This window comes from Marasmius oreades, chromosome 11, assembly GCF_018924745.1.
Source record: "Marasmius oreades isolate 03SP1 chromosome 11, whole genome shotgun sequence".
In the NCBI taxonomy this organism is placed as follows: Eukaryota; Fungi; Basidiomycota; class Agaricomycetes; order Agaricales; family Marasmiaceae; genus Marasmius; species Marasmius oreades.
Window position 1 is genome coordinate 1003369 of NC_057333.1, and position 24130 is coordinate 1027498.

General features: G+C 48.8%; 11 protein-coding genes across 13 annotated transcripts; 3 read left to right on the forward strand and 8 right to left on the reverse strand.

Annotated features, from left to right (window-relative positions):
* Positions 1-57: 57 nt before the first annotated feature.
* E1B28_003155 (uncharacterized protein) lies at positions 58-906 on the reverse strand (the record flags this gene model as incomplete). Its single annotated transcript, XM_043160119.1, has 5 exons — positions 58-139; positions 195-338; positions 400-531; positions 588-669; positions 750-906. The coding sequence occupies 5 exons, from the start codon at positions 904-906 to the stop codon at positions 58-60; spliced, it is 597 nt and encodes a 198-aa protein (XP_043002075.1).
* A 48-nt stretch (positions 907-954) lies between these two features.
* E1B28_003156 (uncharacterized protein) lies at positions 955-2256 on the reverse strand (the record flags this gene model as incomplete). Its single annotated transcript, XM_043160120.1, has 8 exons — positions 955-1194; positions 1254-1342; positions 1405-1580; positions 1630-1770; positions 1826-1835; positions 1909-1973; positions 2029-2137; positions 2205-2256. 8 exons carry the CDS (start codon positions 2254-2256, stop codon positions 955-957), a joined length of 882 nt encoding a protein of 293 aa, XP_043002076.1.
* Positions 2257-3313: 1057 nt separating this feature from the next.
* On the reverse strand, positions 3314-5494 carry E1B28_003157 (uncharacterized protein). 2 transcript variants are annotated; one of them, XM_043160121.1, is made up of 8 exons: positions 5358-5494; positions 5104-5307; positions 4978-5051; positions 4190-4921; positions 3841-4137; positions 3712-3790; positions 3634-3661; positions 3314-3581 (listed from the first exon to the last, which is right to left on the reverse strand). In XM_043160121.1, the coding sequence occupies exons 1-8, from the start codon at positions 5417-5419 to the stop codon at positions 3408-3410; spliced, it is 1650 nt and encodes a 549-aa protein (XP_043002077.1). In that variant the 5' UTR covers positions 5420-5494; the 3' UTR covers positions 3314-3407. The 2 variants fall into 2 exon arrangements, with proteins under 2 accessions (XP_043002077.1, XP_043002078.1); XM_043160122.1 differs by having other exon boundaries at positions 3634-3790.
* E1B28_003158 (uncharacterized protein) lies at positions 5495-7202 on the forward strand. Its single transcript, XM_043160123.1, has 7 exons — positions 5495-6102; positions 6152-6255; positions 6310-6346; positions 6399-6486; positions 6539-6793; positions 6846-7021; positions 7079-7202. Exons 1-7 carry the CDS (start codon positions 5884-5886, stop codon positions 7133-7135), a joined length of 936 nt encoding a protein of 311 aa, XP_043002079.1. The 5' UTR covers positions 5495-5883; the 3' UTR covers positions 7136-7202.
* Positions 7203-7466: 264 nt separating this feature from the next.
* On the reverse strand, positions 7467-8027 carry E1B28_003159 (uncharacterized protein; the record flags this gene model as incomplete). Its single annotated transcript, XM_043160124.1, has 5 exons — positions 7467-7529; positions 7599-7702; positions 7768-7789; positions 7852-7910; positions 7967-8027. 5 exons carry the CDS (start codon positions 8025-8027, stop codon positions 7467-7469), a joined length of 309 nt encoding a protein of 102 aa, XP_043002080.1.
* Positions 8028-8439: 412 nt separating this feature from the next.
* Positions 8440-9923, reverse strand: E1B28_003160 (uncharacterized protein; the record flags this gene model as incomplete). The annotated part of the gene is made up of 2 exons (XM_043160125.1): positions 8440-8991; positions 9048-9923. 2 exons carry the CDS (start codon positions 9921-9923, stop codon positions 8440-8442), a joined length of 1428 nt encoding a protein of 475 aa, XP_043002081.1.
* A 503-nt stretch (positions 9924-10426) lies between these two features.
* E1B28_003161 (uncharacterized protein) lies at positions 10427-12549 on the reverse strand. The gene is made up of 2 exons (XM_043160126.1): positions 11712-12549; positions 10427-11659 (listed from the first exon to the last, which is right to left on the reverse strand). Exons 1-2 carry the CDS (start codon positions 11957-11959, stop codon positions 10483-10485), a joined length of 1425 nt encoding a protein of 474 aa, XP_043002082.1. The 5' UTR covers positions 11960-12549; the 3' UTR covers positions 10427-10482.
* A 74-nt stretch (positions 12550-12623) lies between these two features.
* On the forward strand, positions 12624-14725 carry E1B28_003162 (uncharacterized protein). Its single transcript, XM_043160127.1, has 7 exons — positions 12624-12779; positions 12832-12918; positions 12986-13100; positions 13157-13191; positions 13249-13781; positions 13837-13912; positions 13970-14725. The coding sequence occupies exons 1-7, from the start codon at positions 12704-12706 to the stop codon at positions 14533-14535; spliced, it is 1488 nt and encodes a 495-aa protein (XP_043002083.1). The 5' UTR covers positions 12624-12703; the 3' UTR covers positions 14536-14725.
* Positions 14726-16247: 1522 nt separating this feature from the next.
* Positions 16248-18571, forward strand: E1B28_003163 (uncharacterized protein; the record flags this gene model as incomplete). Of its 2 annotated transcripts, XM_043160129.1 has the most annotated exons (4): positions 16248-16416; positions 16472-16602; positions 16664-16806; positions 16859-18571. In XM_043160129.1, the coding sequence occupies exons 2-4, from the start codon at positions 16593-16595 to the stop codon at positions 18569-18571; spliced, it is 1866 nt and encodes a 621-aa protein (XP_043002085.1). In that variant the 5' UTR covers positions 16248-16416; positions 16472-16592. The 2 variants fall into 2 exon arrangements, with proteins under 2 accessions (XP_043002085.1, XP_043002084.1); XM_043160128.1 differs by having other exon boundaries at positions 16472-16806.
* Positions 18572-18697: 126 nt separating this feature from the next.
* On the reverse strand, positions 18698-21699 carry E1B28_003164 (uncharacterized protein; the record flags this gene model as incomplete). The annotated part of the gene is made up of 4 exons (XM_043160130.1): positions 18698-20915; positions 20967-21178; positions 21226-21419; positions 21471-21699. The coding sequence occupies 4 exons, from the start codon at positions 21697-21699 to the stop codon at positions 18698-18700; spliced, it is 2853 nt and encodes a 950-aa protein (XP_043002086.1).
* Positions 21700-23652: 1953 nt separating this feature from the next.
* On the reverse strand, positions 23653-24012 carry E1B28_003165 (uncharacterized protein; the record flags this gene model as incomplete). The annotated part of the gene is made up of 1 exon (XM_043160131.1): positions 23653-24012. One exon carries the CDS (start codon positions 24010-24012, stop codon positions 23653-23655), a length of 360 nt encoding a protein of 119 aa, XP_043002087.1.
* Between the last annotated feature and the right edge of the window lie 118 nt (positions 24013-24130).

The following is a 24130-nucleotide window of genomic DNA, read 5'->3' on the forward strand; positions in this document are numbered from 1 at the left end:
TCGTTATAGGGACCAGAACTCGGTAAGTCGAAGTCGTGTGCGCCACACTGACATCTTTTAACCCTGTGCAACGGCTCGGATCATTTCTTCTGTCAATTTACTCCGCGGTTTGATTGCGCACTTGAATGGGGCAGGGATGCTGCAGCTTGTGTGAGAAGCGCGAAGATAACTCAGATTGCCGATGGAGAACATACCAAGCAAGAGACGAAATATATTCATAAGAAGGTTCGATGACGTTTCCTTCCTTATCGAGGGCCTTCGAGATATTCAAGGTCGCTAGCATCAAAGCGATACTTATCCATACAGAGTTTAGGCTCATATGTCGACCTGGACAGATTCTAAACAACCCTCGAGTTAATGCGTCGATCCGATGATCTGCATAAACATACTAAAACTTGCCTGCGACCAAACCCAAATAAGACGGTACTGGGATCTTTTACATCAGGGTTTAATTTTCCATCCGCTCCAATGAAACGCTCCGGTTTGAAAGAGTGGGGATCCGGGTATGTGTCTTCGTCATGTAGCATTGCCCTACATATATCTCGATTAATATTTGTTTATACTCTACTGAGGGTAGGGAAGCTCACCAAATGTTTGGTACCATGAGCGAGCCAGATGGTATGGTATACCCTCGGTACACGTCTTCCGCCACGGATGCATGGGGAATACCTAAGAAGGTGTTAGCGCGACCAGTCACGTCAATCCGATGTCCGACGTCTAAAACTCAACGCAAGCAAGTTTTGACATACCAAGTGGAGTGACCGGTTTCCAACGAAGTACTTCTTTGACGATGGCACTGACAAAGGGAAGGGCATGTTGGTCCGAAAACTGAGGAAGTTCACCGAGGGCAACGACAGAGTCAATTTCAGATTGAGCGCGTCTCTGGGCGTCGGGATTGGCGAGCATAGCGAGAATGAAAGTTGATATGACGCCGAAAGTCTGCGATCACAACGCTCAGGGATGAAGAAATAAATACAAGGAGTGAGAGACATACAGAATCGGTTCCTCCTTTGACGGTTTCGCATTCACAGAGTTAAGCTTGTCATCTATGTCAACTTGACGAAGGGACAACTGACCTGCGTACATTGTAGCCGCCACTGCTGTGACAAGACGTTCTTGTTCAGCCTGGTCCGCTGCACCGTTCAACTTATCAAGGCTATACGAAGTGAACGACGGGTGTGCGGTCCCATTTTCCTAGAGGCAAAATTAAAGAATCAGTTGTCGTGTTACAAAGGAAAGGCTCCCCAACCCACGATGCACGTTTTTGCAGCTTCAAAGGGCATCTCACGCATGATGGTCGAAAATTTGGCCCATTCCCTTGCTTTGCGTTTGAATCCGGCGCCTAGTAGTAGGTACAGCTGTGGTCAGACCCACAATCATGCGTCGACTCGTACGGACATATACCTGGAAACCACTCTGGTACGTATTTCAACGCCGGTATGGACTCGACCAAAAATGCGCCCGGTGCGATCCCCTGGCCTAAAGACTCAAGAGCACGTTCGGCGGCAGCGACATGCGGATCGTTTTCCGGGAGGACCTCGATACCATATGCTATCCCAAGAATAGTGGAAGCAGCCAGACTACAAATACAATAAGCGGAGATATAGGGACGAAGGAGAAAGTCCTTACTGCCTGATATGAGTTGGGAAGTTCTCCGGGTCGTCCAGAAGGCGGCGGACGAGATTGTGCGCCACTTGAAGTTCGAGTGGCTGGAAACGCTCAGCAGCTGTTGGATGAAATTCCTGCTGAAATAAACGCCGTTGTGCTCGCCTGGGACGTGAGATGAACAACCGTCTGAAACTTCCGCGATTGAAGAAATAAGTACCATTCGTCGCCTACCAATGCAGAAGTCAGTTGAATGTATAAGTATGCCAAGAGCCTGATAAGGCCGGTAGTATCAATACTTACCGTATTCCATAAGAGCGAAGGAATAGTTCCATCCCATCAGCTCGTTTACCATGACCAGTCGCGGTCTCCGAGGATCATGAGCATGAGCATGACTTAGTTGCTAAGGAGGAGCGAGCCTACCGATTAGAATGAACGGCGGAGCGTTTGTCTAACAAGTCCTCCGCCGCTTCCACACTGTTCATGACGACGATAGACGTCCCGGCAACTTCGAGGTGGATCATATCAGAGCCTATGGAATCGGACGAAGGGAGTTAGTTAGAGTGAATGAGCGTGCTGAGGGTCGAGGGAAAGATCACCAAGCTCTCTGCACCATTTATCGTACGTCTCCCACTCGAAACTAGTTGGCATGTCAAATAAGTTTCCTACCACTGGAAGTTTTCGTGGGCCGGGGGGAAGTCGAACGTTTCTACGCGACCGGAGAATTTTAGCGTAAAAAACCATCAGAGACATTAGGGTTACGAGGAGAAGAACTGAGCTGAGCATCGTCAGAAGAGACAAACACGAAGAAAGGTGCGGGGGGTGTCGTGAAGGCCCTTAGAGGGTGTGGGTCCTTTAAATCGGCAAAGGTTCCGCATTCGAGTACAGCCAAAAAAAAAAGCTAGGATCAGTCATCTTCGCGTATGTTAGCTTCGATTTCTCACTTTACATACAGGGTCTTATAGGCGATAAGCGATGTCATTAGCTATTAACCCACTTCCGGTATCTGCACGTGATCCAACAAATATCCCCTTTTGTGGCATCTTCCTTATAGTACTTTATTCTCACGGCATCCCGTAAACACCAGGCTCGTGCACGAACCTGTCGTCCATGTCGCACAGATTCCCAGACCGACGTTGCAGAAAAAATCGACCAAATTCTCGTGTACACAGGGATATGCACGTAGATAGAAAAAGGTGGGCAGGGGTGAGTTGATTGACAACCGTCAGCCAGGGGCACCGGACTTAGGTACTTAGACCAATCACTGAGAAATATCCGGTCAACTCCCCATTTATCTCGTCTTCGTCTCAACATCGAACATTGCACTGAATTACCTTTTTAGCTCCCTTGCTCTATAACACGTCTCAGAGTATTTATGCTATCAGACTTGTATGTATATGTCCTATCGGAAATGTAGGACGAAAAATTAGCCACCCGATGTAAGTACTTACTTCGACAGGAACCACCTAAACAGCTTATGGACAGAAGTGGGTATGTTTATGTTCGGGTGGTAACGGATCGGACCCACTGCCGCATATACTCAGATTATATACATACAGCCTGGACGATATTTTGTTGGGAAAGATACATTGGTCCCGCCTTAGAACTCTATTCTTTTAAAATTGTCCCAACGTCACACGGGCGACCGTTCTCCCCATCCTTAGAAGCTAAAATAGTTCAGCCGGGGAGGGAAGCAAGCCTCGATGTTGCTGCTTTGGTAAGGTTAGCGTAAATACACTCCAATGGTCTTTCCGGAGCAAGCTCCTTTGATGATAGCGGATGGAACATCTTCAACTGTATTTTCAATTAGGATAGCTATACGACTGGGCATCTTTCCTCCCCCGCTTCACGTTTACTGTCAGCATTATCGGAATAGACGTCCAAATCATAAAAACAAGGAAGAAAAACGAGTACCTGATGTTACCAGTGATGTCTGAAATAAGTCCAACAATCAAGGGTCCAACAAAAGAACTAGACTATGCTTGTCATCAGAAATCAAATTTCATGTCTGAAAAAAGAACGACGTACTTTGTCCGTGATCGAAAATAACGCGTACCTAGACGGAGGCTTGTGAAAGGTGTTTTCTTTCACGCAATATCTACATACCATCTTGCTTCTTCGCCAGGGGGAAGAAGTTCCGCATAAAACGCCCGAGCATACCCCTGGAATGCACCATACATGAACCCTGTACGAATGGGATGAGCCAGAATGTAGATCAAAAAAGCTTTCACGCACCAAAGTACACCGCCAGCCCAAACATCTCATTTTGCGTGGTCAGACCACCAAAATGATCTTGAGATATTTTCAAGAACCCCATACATCCATAAGCGGGGACTAGGGAGGCCAGAGCAAGTAAAATAACAATGACTCTGTGGTTAGACCATTCGAAATAGCTCTGCAATCTGGGCCAGGTGAGAGAGCCCAAGATTCCCGACATCGGCGTTATTATGCCAACTAAAATCAATGCAGACGCTTTCATGCTCAGGACTGTCTTTCCAAACAAAATAGCAGTGGAGGAGATTGTTGTAAACCCTGTGAAGTTCATTATTAATAGGAGAGTCTCGCGAGAAAGAACAAGACGAACCATCAGAGATTAAAAACCAGGCGGCAAGATATTTGAAGGTGTTTCGTAGCTTTTTTATCTCCGTCCACCGTAGCATCCAACCTAGTCGCTTCCAGGCAGCCAGTATTTCCCTCCGGATACTCCATTTGCCTTGTTGTAAATCTTCATTGTCCACCCATACCGCTTCCGCGTTCTCGATAGGAGCTTCCGCTCCCGGGAGCCATAGAGCGGCAGGAATTGAGAAACCAGCCCACCATATTCCACTAAGGCCGATGGCTAGACGGAGTGCGAAGGTAGTACCCTTCATCTTGGTGACGGGAACGAGAGCTACAAGAAGGAGACATATGCCTGCGGCGTATCCTAATGCGATCCCCATAGACGATATACGAGAGGTAGCACGAGAAAGTTCGGTTTCGTACTGAGACCTGAGTTTCATTACGTTGTCAGGTTGGGATCTCTGGATGAGAGGTTGTTCAGAATCGGTTTCATCATTTCCGTCATCCGCTCTCTCGTCTGTGGCTTCGGCCTCCTGTAAGTTGGCGAGAAGTTGAACGACAGTAGGGGAAGCTTTTGCAAGGGAAGGCAGGTAGGCGTTCATCGCAACGACGGATACGCCGAAGCCAACGTTCGCAACGACAGCAAGGCATGCTGAAAGAAACCAAACTGGAGAAGATGAGGGAAGTGCGACGAATAACATGGCTGAGATTGCGCCGGCCAGAGCAAAGCCGAGCAGAAGGCGCTTTCTATGGTGTGCTGCAACAAACGAACATGTGAAAGGCTACGGAAACGTGTGTACTCTGTCGACGTACGGTGGTCAGCGATTCCCCCAACAGATATCACAGTGAGAGCTTGTAGTGCGACTGAAATGGAGTAAACATAAAGACTATAAGGACTCTATAAGCCCGAGGTGTTCGTTGAAATAAACCATAGCGCACCTGAAGCTTGCGCTGTCGATCCAGAACCACCCAATCTTAACGACGCATCTCGCCCCAGGTCCACCGTCGGGCACCGCTTCGTCAACATTCACAGAGTCCACGCATCTGGTGATTTTGTCTGATTGGAGGTATCCGTTATCTCGAGCAAATTGTTCCAAGCAAATTGGCAGAAATAGCGTTAACGAAACAATAACGAACACCTCGCTTAATACCAAGTCAATTTTCCATGAACTTGGAAGGAGACCTCGAAATACCTAGCAAACGCGTAACTGAGCCATCCATGGAGTTTCCGCTTGAAGTTTGAGTTTGATTCCATGTCAGAGAAAGGGACTTTACTGCAATGACATTGTGATGGTAGGAAGAGAGGTGTAAACGTCTCATGATCAGCGCCCGCGACGGTTCTCCAATTGACCATCAGTAGCTCAGCCTGCACAGTGCCATCTTGGACTTCTTCTACGCAGGGCCTCCTTTTCAATCCTTCTCAGCCTCCAGATGCTACGCACGTTACCCGAATGTGCTGCCCTTCGATCATCGATATCCGGATCGCCTCGTTTATTACCGTTTTCTCGACTATCTTGATTCTCAATTCAAGTTCAGAGGGTCTGCTGACAATCAAATGGATATTCTAGGGTGTGAATTGTGGGGTATTCTTTGAGGGAGCGTAATAGACTATCCCGAGCGGCGAGGTCACAGGGATGACTTAACTTCGAGAATATAAAGTACGCCAGAGGTCTTCTCCAGACCTATCCACAACCCTCATTTACCTTCTCTTACTCTAAAATGGCGCCCGAAGCAACTCTGAACCAGAATGACAGTGCTCTCAACGGAGGCGGGCATGCTGTTGACGGTGCTAGACCAAAAGCCCACGCTGAACTCGAGAAACTGGAGGCAAGCCCAATCGATCGGTTCTGGCGGGGGGACAGAGATGGGAAGATTAACTTCAAGTCGTCCTGTATCCCCAAATTCGAGGACAAGTACCAGGAACGCGACTGGATCAAGGTAAGCCAGCTGGCTTTCGGGAGACTGGAGCGGCTCTGACATTATCTAGGCTCATTTGGCCGCTGCTTTCAGATATTGGGGGAAACTAGGTTTCGGAGAGGGTCTTGCTGGTCACATCACCGTCCGAGACCCTGTTTTGACTGATCATTACTGGTCATTCCTTCCAGTTCTGTCTATGTTTTGCCTCAGCTCATGCCCCCGTTGCAGGATGAATCCCATTGGAGTTCACTACTCTTGTATCTCGGTAAACCTCACGTCTAATTAAACTATTGCTACCCAGCTCATTCACGATGAAGGTATCTAACCTGGTCCTGGTCAGTCCAGATGGATATGTTTCTCCCCATGGCGCACAACTTCCGATCAATACCGCAGGTTATTGGATCCGTGAGTTCCTCCTTCCCTCACTCGACCACTCTTTCCTATAATCATGAACTAGATTCCGCCATCCACAAAGCACGCCCAGACATAGTCGCAGCTGCTCATTGCCACTCGTTCCACGGAAAGACCTGGTCTGTCTTCGGCCGTCCGATCGAGATTCTTCAGCAAGATGCTTGCGTTTTCTACGACAATCTGAGCGTGTACAATAACTACGGCGGAGTTGTACTTGCGTCAGCGGAAGGCGAGAATATTGCTGCAGCATTAGGACCGACTCACAAGACTTGCATTCTGAGGAATCACGGCCTACTCACGCGTAAGTTTTGCTTCCTGCTTCGCCGTCTTTTTTTTGTTCACGATCGTAACAGTTGGAAACACGATTGACGAATGTGTTTACTTGTTCGCCCTTCTCGATAAGCACTGCAAACTTCAGCTCATGGTGGAAGCTGCGGCGGCTAACGGAATTCCGATAATCCCTATTGACAAAGAGGATGCAGAGTATAACGCGAGATCAGTCAAAGACCCGGAGTTGTTATATGCAAACGTGAGTGATAGAATCATCTTCGCCTCCACTGCTTGCTTATCATTGTTTCAATCACAGTTCCAGCCCGAATACAATCTCCTCATTCAAGAAACGAACGGTGCTTTCTTGACGTAGGAGAAAAACTATCTCTGTCATGTTGTATCTGTATACGTGATTAAAAGGCTCCAGTATAAACCGCCGTTTCCTCGAGTTTCATTGACCACGTAAATATACGATGGGAGGCGAGATTCAGATAGGCAAGCACATTAAGATGATAGTATTGGCACAGGTTTGCACAATCGATTTCGTTCGTGACAAGAGCTTGTCTGCGATAGCCAGGTATCATGACGCCTCGAATAGGCGTGGATGAATAGGAGCGATCCGAAGGTATCTTCATGACTGAAAAGTCGAATATATACGGACACCGTAACTATGATACACAATGAGTATGCAAGATACACGACGATCAGGGGCGTATAGACATCCGTATAGGAGCTGAGTGATTCGAGTATGTTGAAGCTCCTCCCAGCTGTTGGAACGAGAGAGAGAAAGGCTATCAGAATCAATTCGTGTCATGAGAACTGGAGGGGGTAGCTACCTGCTGCAAAAACGCGTCCAACTGATCCCCGTCTTCCATTCCTCGTGATGCTGGCGTATCTTCCGGATTAACACGAGAACCATCGTATGTGAATTTGAGAGTTCCTGAGTAAAGAGCGAGGAGTATCAGAGGGGGGAAAGCTGGAGTTTTCAAGGGAGCAATCCAGGACCTGGATCTTTGCCAAACTTTTTCTAACGCCGAAGAGTTGAGTTGAGTAAGATAATCCACAGATTCCGTAAAAACGTGTACCAACTTCTGCTGCATCGAAGACTTTTTTGAAGACCATAGTCGCCTTCACTTTAACTTGTATTGCTGAGAAAAGTGATGCCTTAGTGGGAAACATCCAAAGAGAAGGCGCTTTTACGCACTTTGACCCTCGTGGACGATGTTCAAGTTCAATTTGGGCTTTTCTTCTGGTTCTGCAGACATGGTTCAATAGGTTGATGAGAGAATTGAGTAATCCGAACGCGACGTTGACGACGCGACTGGAGTGTCAACAAAATGATGGGGATGCCCAGCTGGGGAATTGAAAGGTAAATCCAAAGGAAACGTTAAAGTGTAACGGTCACGAGGATGTGACCGCTGATACTCGAGTCCCGTCAAGCAACCAATCTGTTCGTTATCAATACATTTCCATGTAGAAATATACACGGAGTCATGGATTCTCATATATACATTTGGTATGTTCAAGACTAGTGATACATATTAAAGGAGAATCCAAGAATAGAGATACAGGTTCAACGGTTTAGCAGGTACTACAATCCAGGGAGACCCGGAAAAAAGCAAAGAATGATAGAAAATAATTAAATCAGCTCGAAAATGGTACAACACTCGGGAAAAACTACAACGCAACCAATCCATCAAACAGCCTCTGCTCGTCGGAAATCGACAAGTCGAAGTTCAAAAATCCTCCATTGATTTCGCTAGTACCACGCTCGGCCAAACCGATTCCAGGGGTTTCTAAAGCATTAGCGCGCGCTGAGTTGTTGGGACTGTACTCTCTCATCGAGATATCATGCACGGAGTGTTCAGCGGATCCAAAGTGAGGGAATTCGTGAGTAATGGCAGGGTTTTCATCGGGTATGTATTCAATCCCAGGTTCTAGATTGATCGCTGGTGGGTTCGCGTATGAGGGTGAATGTATTTGCGATGACGATTCGTCGGGTGAGGAAGCCTCACTGAAGAACGGGTCGGCTGACCACGACTGACTCAAAAGAGGCATCGATAGTGGCAGACCGTAGGGTGTAGAGTGGAAGCTGGCACCGTTCCAGTTTGCGAGAGATGATGATACAGCTGCAAAGGGCGATACGTTGTATGCGAATGCAGAGTGGCAGGGTTGCTGATAGGGAGATTGATGACCAGATATTGACCTACTGCCATGGTCTCTGGGGGTCTGGCGAAATTAGAGGTGAGATACTGAAAAAGACTTGCGAGTAGAACGTTTCCTACCGATCCTTCTCCAGGATATATCAACTCTTGAGAAGCCGCGAAGGACATGTGAGAAGTCGGCCCTGCCATGGGAAGATTTGTCTCTTGGTTCGAAACAACGCGTCGCAATTCATGTGGTGTTCCCCCCGAGTGTGGGTGTGGGTAATGCGGGAATGTGAACAGGGGTGGTACAGAGAGCGACCTCGGTCGAGATGCCATGGGCTCCTCTGGATGGATGCTTGGAGATCGGAGGGGCGACCCAAAGGGACTGTTCGGACGGGATTGCAAAAGATGGGAGGTAGCAAAAGCACTCTCAGTCTGAGCCCTTTCCAGAACCTGCCCCTTGGGACGCCTGCTAGACGAGGACGACGTTGAGACCGACGCTCGTGTTCTCGTTCGGCGGGCATAGGGCTTATCGGTTCTCCTGTTCGAGTCGTTCCGAGTAGGCCGAAACCTATAGTCCGGATGGTCCCTTGCGTGTTGGATCCTCTCCGCGTCAGCCAACCGTTCGTACTTCGCCTTTTCCGCAGGACTAAGCCGTCGCCAGGCTTGGCCAGCTCGTTTCGAGAGGCCCTGATCGTTAGTGCCCAGTAAAGGCGCATCCTTACCACCACGAGAATGTTCCTTGATATATTCGCAGCGAAAAATGAAGAAACAGTTGCGAGGACGCGCTACCCAATCAGGATCACCTTTCCTCGGGGGGGTTTGTGGCCGCGACGATTCGGAGGGTGTTGTGGAGGAGGACATGGAGGGAGAAACAGGGGTTGAAGAATGCGACTCTGCCAGGACGGGGTCCATGAGTTGTGGATGGTAAAGGTCCAAAGTTATTATCTGGTTAGCCGGAGGTGTGCTGGAAACATCTTTACGACGTTCGGGAGCCCAACCCAGGATGTTCATGTCGATCGCTGTTTGAGGGAGGAGGAAAGGAGCACACCTGCGGAGCTGGTGTGGTGAATGACTCTTTAAAGTTTATGTATTTGTTTTTTTTTTCTCCTGTCCTTTGATCGAGGTTGCATTCTCGATCGAGGACCTCTCACAGGTTAAATTATATTTCTACATTCCAGTCGGCCTTGACTTTGGGCTGCGTTTTATTTCCTGTCAAATTTATTAGTCCTCGAGCACGTCAAGTGTGAGACATGGTTTCAAATAGGATGGCCAGGCCACAAGTATCGGCCCGTTCGACGGTAGCTCCGCCGAATCCAAGGGGATGGGTGGTCTGCGGCATGTAGAATCCGACATGTGTGAAACGGAATAATGGTAGTTACGAGGCCGGCGCCGTTGCCGTCGCGCCGGATTAAATAATATATCTCTTAAATAATATATCTCAGGAGTTAAGAAAGGAAGAAAATTCTGAAACTTCCATGTATTTCCGTTTAGCCAACCTGGCCCTGAAAACTTGAGACGTACAAATGAAAATTGAAAGCGATCCCGATAGACACGGACAACGGGTTCTAAGTTATCTAGTCTCTAGTCCAAATGCTTTGTAAGCGACATTCAGACCCCTTCTCAGCGTGCCCCGTAGATTGGATGAGGTTCTGGCGTCCGCCGTGGGGCTGGGGCACGGAGAAGGGCCTCGTGATATTGACGCCGAAGGTTCTGGTGAAGATCCGGAAATGCCAATGTCTGAGATACCATCCACCTCCATCGTCATTGTCATCGTTGGCGTGCCACTAGCGCTGGAATGTCGATCCTCGCCCCTCTCCGTCAGACACCTCTCGACCTCTGAATTCAAACGCCTGCTCTCTTTTCCTCGACTATTGCCAAAATTCAGAGAAGGGAGCTTATTCCTGGACTGACCAACCCCTGTGACAGCCCGGGAAGTCGATGGCTTTGGACCCCACGACTTGTCCCAGAAGATTTCAGGGTGAGAGGGACCAGAAAACGCGTTCTCGCGGCGTAGAGGACGTCCCTCTCTCGGACGCGGAGGAGGAAGGTGCTCATTGCCTGGAAGTACGTCAGGAGGTATAGACGCACGATCCGATTCGGGAGGAGGGGTAAGTGTATATCTGAGGTCAGGAAGTTTGCGTACAAGTTCGTGCCAGCCGGGGTTCTTCCAGACGTGAGCTGTACTTGATTTCTGTTTCGTTTCTTGATCACCATCAGCCTTTGCCGAACTATGGTGTGAAGTCGAAGCGGAGCCTCTCCGAGCCGCAGTCTCTGAGGGGCCGGCAGTAGAAGGATTGGAAGAAGTGGAAGCGTCTACAGAGGTGACTGAAACCACATTTGGCGTGGTGGCACGTGTGGGGTTGGAACTTTCTGTAAGCTTGACACGTAGCTCAACAGGTTCTTGTTCAGGACAGACACCAGGATCTGGAGTAAACTTGACAACGAAGGGGAGGTCAACCAAGGGCCTGCCAGGGATCGACTTCTCCTTTCGTCGAGTGAGAGTAACGGGGCGTCCTTCGTGTGGAAAGTTGTTGGATCCAGGTATTCCCAATTGTTCTATCTCCTCGTACTGGGCCCCACCGCGTTGCGCAACAACGGGAGAGGAAGAGGGTGCACCAGGGTTTATGCATTCAATAACCTTTATGGGATGGACGCTATTAAAGGTGGCGTGAGTTGAAAAGGGGCCCCTACACACTCTCTGATTCACTCGCCATGCTTTGTGGACCATTTTGTATAACAGCTTTGCCCTGTCAATGATATTTGTGAGCTGCAGAAAAGGACGAAGAACGATGAGCTAACATGTATGGTTGAATGGACTGTATTTCGAGAGGGATTTCTCCAAGGACGTCTTTTACAAGTGCCTTGACAGGTGAAGATACCTCGTCAGGGTAATCCTTTAGCAGTGTCGCGAACAGAAACTGCGCCTGCTGTAGATGATGAAATGCGAGGTGTTGGTGTTCATCGAACGAGCTTGGTCTTGACATTCGCGGGGCATCGTGAAGGTCCCATAGTGAAGTAGAGCTTGCGAAACGATTTGGATTGGACATGGTGGCAGAAATGATTCTGAGGGATGTGAAGAGGCCGGAGTCCTCGGAGAATCCGATCTCTTATATATGTGTCTTTGTGGCAACGCTTTGGCTTGAAGCTTGGACCATGACCACAATAAGAGAATAAAGTAAATGTTCTGTTATTGTTATCTCCGACCTTGGTATAGATTTTGCGCGCTATCACACAGCGACATCGATCTAAAGGCATCCGAGTGGTCCATGTCGACGAGGTTCGAGTATATGTTAATCCTGATCATCTTGCGTTTATTCCCCCGCCGAAGTATACCAGTTGATAGCTGAAGCGGATTGAAGCTGACTTCTGATTACACTCCCTCTTTTCCACCATCTGAAAATTGTGATTGGTTTAGAGCATTTACACGTCCTGCAGTTTCTGTAGTGTCGCAGTGAGTTGAGACAATACAAGTAGAAACGAGTGTAAACTTTCAACGTCTCTTCAACTGTGCCCGGTTCGGCTTGCACTGGCTAGACATCGTCAATGATCATGACGACAAGTGTGACGAAAATTCGAAGACCAAGTATAATAAATCCCATTCACAGAACTGGCATGGTCGTCGAGGGTAAGAGGTAAGAGGCTGATTGTGATTGGTGGAACGGAAGCGGACACCGAAGTGGTACCCACTTACAGCATTTTCAATTTGGGTGACAGTTCTCCGCCGACCACTGAGCCTACATATAACGGCGACTCTTTACTTCCAAGATCCACATTTCTCGTCGTTCTCTTCCATGATGGAGTCACCGAGGGAAGATATGCATGAAAGACTGGGGACGATGGGCGTCATATTTGCCATATCTCTGTTCGGTACGCTACTCATTTTTGGGATAACTTATCTCTGTCTCAATCTGCTATCCAGCGGTCTCGTTCCCGGCAGTATCCCAAGGAACAAAGCTCCTATCAATACCAAAAATTGTGTTTTTTATTGGGAAACATTTTGGAACAGGTGCGTTGTCTACGATGTAACTTACTAGGGCGGTGTTTACTGATACAAATGAACGGTGGAAACCTAGGCGTCATTCTCTCTACAGCCTTTGTTCACCTTTTGAAGGACTCTTTTGAGGCCTTGTCAGATCCGCTGGTCAAGTCTCGGTATCCTGGTCTATCAGATCAAGTTGGGTTGATCATGTACGTCCATCCACTACATCCACGTTTCAGTCATTCTAATCGCTACTGCTACTCAGCTTGGGCGCTCTCTTACTCATATTTCTTGTGGAATGTCGGTGTTTCCCTGCAAGAAATTTACCTGACCCACACTCATTGCTTATCTCTTCAGACCTCTCAACGTCCCTTGTCGACCATTTACATCGCCACGATGACCAAGAAGACGATGACGAACCGACAGTCATTGCAGACACGCCCGAAAGAATTGAATCTTTGGATGAAGCCACACCCCTTCTCCAGTCATCATTGTCAAGACATGACCGCGCTCCCTCGTCGACATTATCGAGACACAACCATGAACATAATCCCATACATGACGTGTTTCGACGCCAAAACTCACACTACCTGACCCCAATCGTAACCAACAGCCCACGACACTGCAGAAGCTCTGAATTCTTCTACATACTGAACGATGTCAACCATCACATCAACAACGGTGAATATCACCTAGTTGGGGGAGGAAAGAAGGGGGGCGCCTGTGTAGGCGTATGTGTTTGCCCGGCTAGTCACGGAGCGTCTTTGAGAAACCCAAGACACGTTGATGTACTTCCTCAGACCAGTCACGGAGAGCAGGAAGCACAAGAGGATGAGAATAAGCAAGACCCCCCGGAATTAAGTAGAAAACGGCAAATCGTTGGGATCTTGGTGAACCGATATCAGTCCTGGTCTCATCTCAGACCCACTCATTTTTTACTCGCAGGTTCTGCAACTGGGTATTATGATACACTCCCTCGTGATAGGTCTTACTCTCGCCATTGCTTCTGGCTCGGAATTCAGTGAGTCACTAGTCGGTTGCTCTGCATCGATCTGACGGAATAACGATACCCTACTAGCCACTCTCACTACTGCCATCATATTCCACCAACTCTTCGAAGGACTAAGTCTTGGCATCCGAATTGCCGCCATCCCACCACCACGACTGCCTTCTCCTGGTACTACCCCCACTTTACCCCTCCACTGTTGCAAGCCAAGTGACGACACCAGCTCCCGGATACGTAAGATCGGATGGCTTAGACCACTTCTCTCCTTTCTCTTCGCTGTGACGACCCCTGCTGGGATCTGTTTGGGAATCCTGGTGTTTTCAGTGGGGAAGCACTCTGAACAAGCGAAGATGCTGTTGACGCAAGGGTTGATGTCGGCCATGTCGGCTGGTATGTTAATCTATGCTGGAACAGTCGAGATGCTTGCTGGTGATTTCGTTTTTGCGATCGGGGGCGGCGGAGGACACGGACATTCACATGGCGCAGAGTTTGTTCAGCACGATGGTGAGGGAGAGGGAGGAAACGAAGAAAGCCATCCGACTGAGGAGAGTATTGGTACATGGGGAAGGAAGGTGATAGCGTTAGTGAGCTTGTTCTCGGGGGTCGTCGGAATGAGCTTGATTGGGCTTGGGGAGTGATCGTGATGCTTGGACACGAACTGTTAGAATCGGCACTAACCCTTGACGATTTTCAGTTTTGTAAAATTACTTACTGCTGATGTAGTGACGTCTTGTACCATATACAATTACCTACTAATTGGGCAGGACGTTCAGTGCCATCTTTTCCCACTCTGAGGGCTGGTACTGAGGCGCCGTTTCACTCCCACGCTACGAATTTTATTGTATACATATATTATTGTAGTTGGAACTTAGTACAGAAGCAGCATCGACGCACTACAGTTTTCCTTCCACCGTTAAACTGATTCTTTCGATAATCTTCACAATCGTCAGCTGGACTGTCCGGGTTCTCTTGTACAATTCTAAGTAACTTGGGTACGATAATTTCAAGACGTACTGCTCCACGCGCTCACGCACCATATGTCCGCAGTCACCACCGTCACCGAAGCAAGGATTCGTCCTTGAGACGTGTCACCCATCGCATTCCGTAAATCTTCACCACTGAGTTCACGGCAAGCTGACGAATGATAGGACGAAAACACCCACACATGTTCGTTTCCCCCCCAAATTGCATGAACGGAAACTGTTCTACAAATCCGTTTCAATTCATCCATAGCCTGGAAGTGGCCGTCTGCAGCCGAGTAAAGGACAACTTCTTGTTCTTACGGGCATTTGAGGGTGACTACGACCTCTTTAGTAGCTGGGACTTAAATTTCACGCGTAGTCTGCCATCAACCTTGCGATACGAGGACCCCAGCCGTTGCACGGGAAACGTTTGATCATCCGTTCGTAAGCGGCCCTCGATTGTGGCTAGATGTTATGGTAAGGGGTTCAAAATCACGTCATTCGGACAACAAGAGAACTAACCCCAAAGTGTTCCTGTGTTGTCATAGTCGCTTCAACGAGGTCAAGGTAAATACTGCAACGGTGGGGTTTTCAAGTGTACTTGAGGTCCGGTGAATAGATGCTTTGAGATGTTCGAAAAAGTATAGCTGATATAGGACTTACATTGTACCTGCGCCAGCTGAGTGCCATCCGATAGCGATCAGTTATAGTTATGGCGGTTCATCCTCGGAGAGGCAACAAAGCTTCTAATCGCATTGGCCAATTCATACACAGTTTGGATTTGCGGAATTATCAGTGAATTCGTGGACACGTTGGTGGCAATTTGTGTCACTAGACCACGTCGCGCTGAAAGGGGTTACGTCGCAGAAAGAAATGCAGCCTTTGCTCGACATGTCAATTAACACCTCCTGGTCAGTTGCAGATAGACAGCAAGAATGCACAAAATGCCCAAGGATGAAACGAAGGCGTGCTCACTGATTCCGTGTGGTCTAGACTTCTTCAATATCTCCTCATTCGCTACCGCTGAGTCCCCATGGTTCTGCCAGTCGAATGACCAAGCCGTACCTGATAGTTCTTTCCCTTACTTATTCTGGCGAACGAATATCCTTTCAATGACAGGCTCCCGTGCGATGAGTCAGGAGCAACGTCAAGCCATTCGTACGCTGGCCATCCGTGGATATATAGCGTCTAGCTGCAGGTTTTGAGCCACTCCAGGAGTTTATCTCTTTACAATATTTCCCAGTATCATCAAAGAAGTGCAGAGTGGATGGGATTGTGGGAGAATGATTGGAGAACATGGCGCTGCATGGCGCGGACTTTAAACTCGTTCAGGTTGGACAAACAATAATTTCAATTACCGATTTTTCGGTCCTATTACAGCCGGCGCATCCTCTGCAAGTGACTTCCACTATCGAGAGTCCATCACCTGCAAAACTGTGCTTGATTTACTGGGTGAAACCGACCTCAAGTAGTGTTACACGCGTTCAACGCGCTCTCCACCGACCTTCTAGTTTCTCGAGGCAGTAACAACTTGTTGGAACCTCGGAAGTGGCGCCGGTACGTGTTGACCTCCTTTAACGTGTTAACTTGGTTTCTTATCAGCAGAATTAAGGCATTGCAGCGTTATAGAATACCTGCCTCCGTTGCTGGTGCTGCCTACAGACTTTCACTGATAGTACCTCCAGTCGATCCAGGTGAACAAAGGGAATGATTTTATTGGGCATGTTGGCCCAATGAAGTTCTGTAGGTTGTATATCGTATCAGAACGCGGTCTTACTCAGTTGTCGGTGACGTTGATACTTAGTTTCGCCCTCTCAACTTTTCCCACACCCTTCCAATTTACACGAGACGCTCACGCAATTGTTCATATTTTTTTTAGCTTCTCGCTTCTTTCCATCTTCTGGATTCCAAAAGTCTATCGAGATCGCAAACACCCACAAGAGAGCGGTATGCGACTCGTTTGGTTTCAATAACGGGCTAACTACTTGGCACTTGCTAGGTATTGGCGGATTCAGAGCCCATGAAACTGTCTCGTATTCTCCATCCTATTCACATATCGCCTCAATCCGCACCAGCAAGTATCAACGATGTGGCCACCGAGATATTGACGATCATCTTTGGCTTATGTGTAGAGGGAGGATCTTGGGAAATGCGCCGCAAGGAAGCACCAATGCTTCTGACTCGCGTATGTTCCCGTTGGCGTCGAATCGTGATTAATACCCCATCACTATGGGCTAAGCTATCATTCTTCATCACTAAACCTCCCCCCTCGAATCTCGTGCAACGCATCTCGGATGTGTGGCTGTCGAGGCTGGGTACGACTGGACCTCTCGAGCTGTCGCTGAACGTTATACGGACAATCGCATCCACCCAAGATCGATTACGGATTAGCCATTTTCTCAACGATTTTTTATGCCTATATCACCCCTTGATCCCACGCCTGCAGAGTTTAGCCCTGAGCGATGTGTTTTTGCCTCACTCAGACGGCCAGATTTTATTCACATCCTTGCCTATGCTTCAACCTCTCAATCTCCGGCATCTCACCCTCCAGTCCGGGCGTCCACCAGGCCCGATGCTCGAATGGACACACTCTCTCCTTCCCAGTCTACAGAATCTGAACACTGTGATCTGGAACGAGAACCGAGTTCAGAGTTTCCTCAGGACCGCACCATTAATCCACCTCACATCCCTTGAGTTCGAGAGCACATTTTTAGGTTTCCCCCTTTGGCGAGATGATTTACAGAAACTGTTCCAGGAAGCACCTCAACTCACCACATTGAGCCTAACCTTTGCCAACAACCCCCCTCCTGCGATTACACCTGGAACCTCCGCTATCGTGCATAATCGTCTCCAGGTGTTGAGAGTGGGTATCTCTCTTAATGAAAATGGTACGTCTGTGGTCCCAAATACGTTCGACCATATCACCCTTCCCGCCCTTCTGGAATTCCAAATCAATGCCAGTCCTCTTCTGAGCGATTGGGAAGCCACCTCAATTGTCAATTTTTTGAAACGATCTCGGTGTAATCTTGCCAAATTGACGCTGGATCCACCTCCACGTATCGAGGATATCACCGAATGCCTCGAGATTGAAAGTATAGAGACCCACCTCTCGGAACTCCATATCTCCAATGCTAACTGGGCGGAACAAGAACATTGGTTCACTGAGGACTCCGACGATCCAAAGGTGCCTGTGATGCTTCCGTTGCTTCAATACCTCAGTACCAGTAGACGCGTAGGGGATATCACGCGTTTACCTCTACCTTCCCTTGTTGATATGTCGGTGTGGATAGATCCGTTCGCAGATATGGATGGACTTGTGGAAGTAGTCGAACAACGATTACAAGTTGTTGATGAGATCAGTGGTGCAGTGCTACCTCCCGAGAATGGAGTAAGCTGTTTGAAACAGTTGACGATCGTCGCAGTCATAGAACAGGAGGATTACCGCAGTTGGGTGATGGAGACGGAGTTTAGGGACAAGTATATACAGTGGCAAGGCTTCGACGAGGAACTTCAAATGTTTGTAGATGACTTTGTCAGTAGAAAGGTCCCGAACGGGTGGAAATTGGGGATGAAGGAGACCGTGGGGCTTCCTAGCGATGTTAGCGTACCTGACGAAGATGCCGATGTCGAGAACGAAGAACTCGATCAGGAGTACGACAATGACGAAGAAGATTTTGTTTACACGGATCATGAGATGGACTCTGACGAGTAGGAATTGATTTTTTGTCATACCAAAACGTACTATACAGATGTTGGATTACAAGTAGAGTACAGGTAACTTTACAATACTAGGAAACTAAGATATGACTGACAACGCAAAGCAAGAAAAAAAAATATACTATCGTCCAGGTATATTCCCGGGACCACCTCCCCGTCCTTGTTGTTGGTGTTGGAACCCTCTTCCTCTCCCCATCATGTATTGATAAAACTGCATCTGTTGTTGCGGAGTAGCCTGTCCATTTTGCCCCATATTTTGTATAGCAGGATTCACACCTCCATGTTGAGACACCACTCCGGGCCAGTAACCTTGGCCCATCGGCTGTCCAGCAGTAGCGTAGAACATAGGGTAAGCATGCTGCTGTTGCTGCATTCCCGGAGTCTGTGTCTGATTCTGATTAGGATTCTGAGATGACTGCTGCGGCATTCCAACAGGTGGTTGATTCTGTTGTGGCTGCTGAGGTCGCTGAGGTGTCCCAGGATTCTGTCCGTCAGACTTGAGCCCAGCTCCTGGCGCTGGCGTAGCCGTGGCCTGCTGTCTCATCTGTGCCACTAATTGGGCTTGATAATGAGCGAAGTTGGCAGGATTAAAGTTGATGCCTCCAGGAACGGTAACCGGGTTTGGATGACCACCACCCGCCTGCTGTGGATTCATTCTGGGAGAATTTACCCCTGGATTGGGATTAACGTTCGGATTCATAGGTTGTGCATTGACAGGCATAGGGGATGCGGCTGTCATTCGTTGATTGTTAACCAACATTGGACTACCCCTGCGGACACTTCCAGGGCCCATAGCACTAGTATTAGGAATCGTACCGGGGGCTGGCGTTACAGTCCTTTGACTTTGAGCCTGGCTCTGTGCAGCCGAAACAATCGGTGATGAGACGACAGATTGCGATGTAGTTGGTCGCGGACTGGCATGTTGTTGCATCTGCTGCATCTGCTGTTGGTGCTGCTGTTGGTGCTGTTGTTGTATCTGCTGGAGCTGCACTGGGGTACCCCTCATCATCCCTTGGTTCGCTGGCGTCCCTACCCTTTGCTGATGTTGCGCGTGCAACATCCTCATCCGGTAATTATGCTTAAGTTGCATCATCTGCTGCTGCTGTTGTGGGGTCAACTGTTGACCTGGTTGGACTTGAAGAGCCTGAATGGGCGGGTTCTGACCTGGATTAGGTTGCGCTGCAGGCACTTGGGAAGAGGCAGGGTTAACCATGAAGGCTGGAGTACCTCCTGTGATGGCAGAAGTCGTCGCCCCCGACTGTTGTTGTTGCTGTACTTGAGAGCTAGCCGCGGTTGGGGTTGGTTGCGCCATATTATTCCTCTGCAAAGTGTATTGTGCTTGATATCCATTCTGTTGTGACATAGTTTGATGCTGCGAAACAGGACCTGTTCGATGCTGAGAAGGTGGGGATTGCTGGTGGCCGGAAAGAGGCTGCTGAGAGGCTGCTGGTGTAGCGCTACGACCCGGATGTACTTGAGCCTGTGGAGAAGACTGTCGCATTACAGCAGGCATCACGCGTGGACTCTGTGAATAACGCTGCTGTTGCCCCGGAGAAAGCGTTGCCCCAATGACACCCACAGGTGTCGCTGCCCTCTTGGCAAGCTCTGTTCCCTGTGTGGGGGACTGCTCATTTGCGGGTGAACTGGTGACGTTGGAAGGGGGTGAGTGACCAGCTGCCGCTGCCGTAGCGGCCTGGACACTTGGATATAGGTGTGCTTGAGCTGTAGCTTGCACTGGTGCCTGCTGTTGTGAATTGAGACTCGGCGCCGGTGAAGGAGAGGCACGCAGTTGAGGTTTAGTAGGACTGACGCTCCTACGAAAGGCTTGATTTGGACGTTGTGTTGGCATAAGGTGTTGGTAGGGCGTGGCGGGTGGACCGGTAGCAATCACAAATGGGACAGGAACCGGTGTTTGAGCACCAGTCCGTATTGCATTGACGTTTGTAGTAGCCCCGACTGGGAGGGCGGACGTAGAGGGAGTGGAATGTATAGGGATGGTGAAGGTTTGTGTGGGAGGTAAAGGAGGTTTGGTTTGAAGACGTTTGGAGGTGTCGTCTGCAGGGCCAGACTGCGGAGGTTGGGGTGTAGGAACGGTCGCGACCGGAGGAGGTGCAGGCGAATGAGGTAGATTGTAGGGAGTTGGAGTAGTTACAGGAGCGGGAGAGGGGTGTGCAGATGATTGACTGGATGGCGTTAAGGGCCGTGCAGATGCTTGAGGTGCAGGCGTTTGAGATGGGCCACGCGATGGCGATCTGGTTGGTTGAGGTTTTGGCGCAGGAGGCGGCCCAATAACGATGTTTCCCTTGCTCTTTCGGTCGAGCGCATCTAGAATTCGATAACTGTGACAGGTAGTCAGACAAAGGAATATCGGAAAGTAAGAGAACACTTACGACGGCGCGTAGGGACGGTTGAGCCTCGGATTTCCAAACTGCATGATCTTTGCTCTCTTTGCCTTTTCCGTCTCTCGTTCCTCTGGCTCCACAACATCCGCCTTCCGTTTCAACAATGCAGGTTCCGTAGGAGTAGAAACTCGAAGGACATGGTTTGCAATACGTGTAAGGTGGGGATCAGGGTCGAGACAGAGAGGTGGTGCAGTTGCAAGCTGAACGGATTTTAGAAGCCATTTCAGTTGAACGAGATTTCCCTTACCAATATGCGTGCCTCAATTTCCAGAATATCTCTATCCGTCCACTTTTTGCCATGCGTGGCATTCAATAAGCAAATATCTGCCCATAGAGTTTCTCCGTTCGGATGCAAAATCATCCTCTTCTGTTCAGGTCGCTCCAAGACGGGTTCATTCTTGTTGTGGGATCGATAGTCTAAGAGTTCCACAATCATGCAGCCTTGCGAGCGGAGTCAACGGCGACGAAATGGGTCACTTTGGTGAAGCTCACCGTCATAGAATGGAATATTGGCTTTGTCGAATAATTCAAGGAAGTCTACAGGTATTCGATGAGCGCGAATATCGTCAAAAATGCATGCGACGGGGTGCGTGTACGACCACTTTTTGCTAGCGTTCAGATTGAAGTGGTCCCCATGCAGATGAACAGTGAGCGACGGAGGTTCCCTTTTTGTTCGCTCGAGAAGTTCTTCGCTGTACCGCGTCAAATTGTAACTACCCATAAGGGCAGAGAAAGATGCTCTAGTCAAGCTCTAGTTATGTTGTTTGACTGCGGTGGTGAGTGTAGTAGGTGGTTAGGCGACTTACTCACGGTAAACCCGACTTCAGGCTCACGGTCTCTTCAGATCAAGTCGTCTGCGATAATCGACGGGTATATCTTCGCCAGAGGTACCACCTGAAAGGCAGCGGCGCAGGCAAAGGCAGAGTTTGTTAACGTAATCAGTCGACCAAAGCGTCCAGACAGCTGTCCATATAAATTATTATACTTATAATTAGGACAATGTGCACGATTAAGATTTCCAACAACTTCAAGTTCTAATTATAATCACAAACGCAATGTACGCCCGTTCTTAACCGTATTCTTAAAGACCAGATCTCGGTACGAAAACTTAACTGCGATGTAGCTGACAGTAGCTACGGCAGATAGGAATCCATATAGTCGGTTTACTCATGGTCCATATTCGTGATAGCGTTCGACGTCTTGTAACTCAATCTGGGAAGTTGGAGGCTAGATAAGAATATTATTGAGCCGTGTGTTGCCCTTAAGGAGAGTTTTACATACTTCCACGCCGGAAGATGTCGTTCCCAGAAAGAACGAGTCTTCCGGGTCAACTTGGGGAATGGACTGACGCAGGCAGGGAGGTTGGTGAGGAATACAATAACCAGTCGGGCGAGTGAGTCTCGTAAAATCACTGTGTTCTAACGTCGTCATTTGGTGTCGTGGGTGTCTGTATGGATGAAAGCGACTGGTAGTGCGGCTGGAATGGCAGGGCCGCATGTTGACTTGGGGATAGGATCTTGTATACGTGAGGTCGTAGATAGATGGCTGCTTTTAAACATGAGTCGCCGTAGTGCAAAGTGCTGTCAGTATAAACAAGGTTGTTGGACAATCATCAGCACCTACACAAATAGCTCTGCTAGCTGATACGCAATGCCAGCATAACAGCCAACTGCGCACAGCCTTTTGATAAAGCTGCTCTTGTCCGTATTTAGAACCGTTGAGGGAAGTTCTCGGAAGCAACCGGCCAGTTGGACGCATTCGTCGCCTCCATGTCCAAATATAATCATTGTTGTCAAGTCGCCACTTCCGAGGCAGTACTCCGTTGACAAGAAGCTGTGAGATGTTTGCCAGCCGTGGTTCGATGCTTCAGACCATATGCAGAGAAGTTGAACCTCTGCGATCCATCGTAATGCGTGAAACCGAAGCGATATGCATCGGGCGTACTGATAGTGACGAGCTGTCGGACGCACCTCGCCAATGAAGGTCTCAATTGCGGATGTGTTGGAAGTGCGTAAGGAACAAGGTTGAAATTCTCACGATTCGCCTCCAACAACTTAAGCACCCACTGCCGCTACAGTACGCCGCCTCCATGGACTCATAACTGGCTCACCAAATCGATGTCGGAGATTGGAACCTTGAAAAGTTACTACTGACCCGTAAGCCTGGGGCGATTCGTGCACACGCAACAGAACCAATATCAAAATATGCGGTTCAGTCAATTGAAGCCCCTACACAGGGCCACCCAAAAACAACTGCCACTCTTTGCCTTGAACCACTATAGTCCATATATCGACCATGTCTCTACAGTGCTGGAGGAATTTCTTCTACATTTTCCTTGCAGCATGGCTGATATTTTCGCGTTCACATCGACGCCTGCAACCAGATCCTCGCCTCTCTCCGACTCATCCGCTCCACATTAGACAGTTACATGTAGGAACTCAAGTTTGCATCAGGTCGTCTTTAACCCGCAAAGCGATTTCTACCCCTCGCAGAATGCTGAAATACCTTCCACCACCGACTGACCCTTCAACATTCAACGTCCCCACCATGAACCTATCCATCTCATCCACGACCCATCTATCCGATTCTGTACCTCGTTGGCTACTTCGTTATCTTGTCGAAAATGCCAACGAGGAGTCAAATTTCAAAGCTTCCGAATAGCACCACTTCTCCGCTATGCAACACAACGCTCATATCCTCCCGGAGTTGATGGGTCGTGATCTGTCCCCAGCGCATCAAGGCCGTCAAAATGGAGCGGATACATCTTGTTCTGAAGCTTGTGTAGAACGACATGTAGCAGTCTACTTGGGTACGGAATTCGATCACCTTGGGGAGTGATGTCCTCGGGATTGACTTCGAGGATCTGACCAGATCGGAATAGAGCTCTACAGGTGGGAATGTAGGACGTCCATGGGTCCACGCACGCAGGTGGCTGAAGTGGGTGGTGAGACGACACGCTATTCAAGTGATGGTGTGACCTGTGTTCTGCGATGGTATGTATGTCAAGAGGACTCAGCTCCCCACCTCTTGACATTGGTCAGAAATGGCTTACGCCGTGACGAGGGGTCCTTGTGCACTGTTGTGACGCTTATTCTGAATCCTTATTCATGTTACAGTCACTAGCAACTTAGGGAAAAGTTGTGTTGGCCATG

Coding starts and splice junctions, on each gene's coding strand:
- E1B28_003157 (XM_043160121.1), bottom strand. CDS start 5,419: ATGGAATCAAACTCAAACTTCAAGCGGAAACTCCATGGATGGCTCAGT. Junction 4,922..4,977: donor TGGGGGAATCGCTGACCACC/GTACGTCGACAG, acceptor CGTTTGTTGCAG/CACACCATAGAAAGCGCCTT. Junction 3,791..3,840: donor TGGGCTGGCGGTGTACTTTG/GTGCGTGAAAGC, acceptor CCATTCGTACAG/GGTTCATGTATGGTGCATTC.
- E1B28_003158 (XM_043160123.1), top strand. CDS start 5,884: ATGGCGCCCGAAGCAACTCTGAACCAGAATGACAGTGCTCTCAACGGA. Junction 6,103..6,151: donor AGGAACGCGACTGGATCAAG/GTAAGCCAGCTG, acceptor GACATTATCTAG/GCTCATTTGGCCGCTGCTTT. Junction 6,487..6,538: donor TACCGCAGGTTATTGGATCC/GTGAGTTCCTCC, acceptor ATCATGAACTAG/ATTCCGCCATCCACAAAGCA.
- E1B28_003161 (XM_043160126.1), bottom strand. CDS start 11,959: ATGTCCAATCCAAATCGTTTCGCAAGCTCTACTTCACTATGGGACCTT. Junction 11,660..11,711: donor CAGTCCATTCAACCATACAT/GTTAGCTCATCG, acceptor TATCATTGACAG/GGCAAAGCTGTTATACAAAA.
- E1B28_003162 (XM_043160127.1), top strand. CDS start 12,704: ATGATGGAGTCACCGAGGGAAGATATGCATGAAAGACTGGGGACGATG. Junction 13,101..13,156: donor GATCAAGTTGGGTTGATCAT/GTACGTCCATCC, acceptor ACTGCTACTCAG/CTTGGGCGCTCTCTTACTCA. Junction 13,192..13,248: donor ACTCATATTTCTTGTGGAAT/GTCGGTGTTTCC, acceptor TTATCTCTTCAG/ACCTCTCAACGTCCCTTGTC.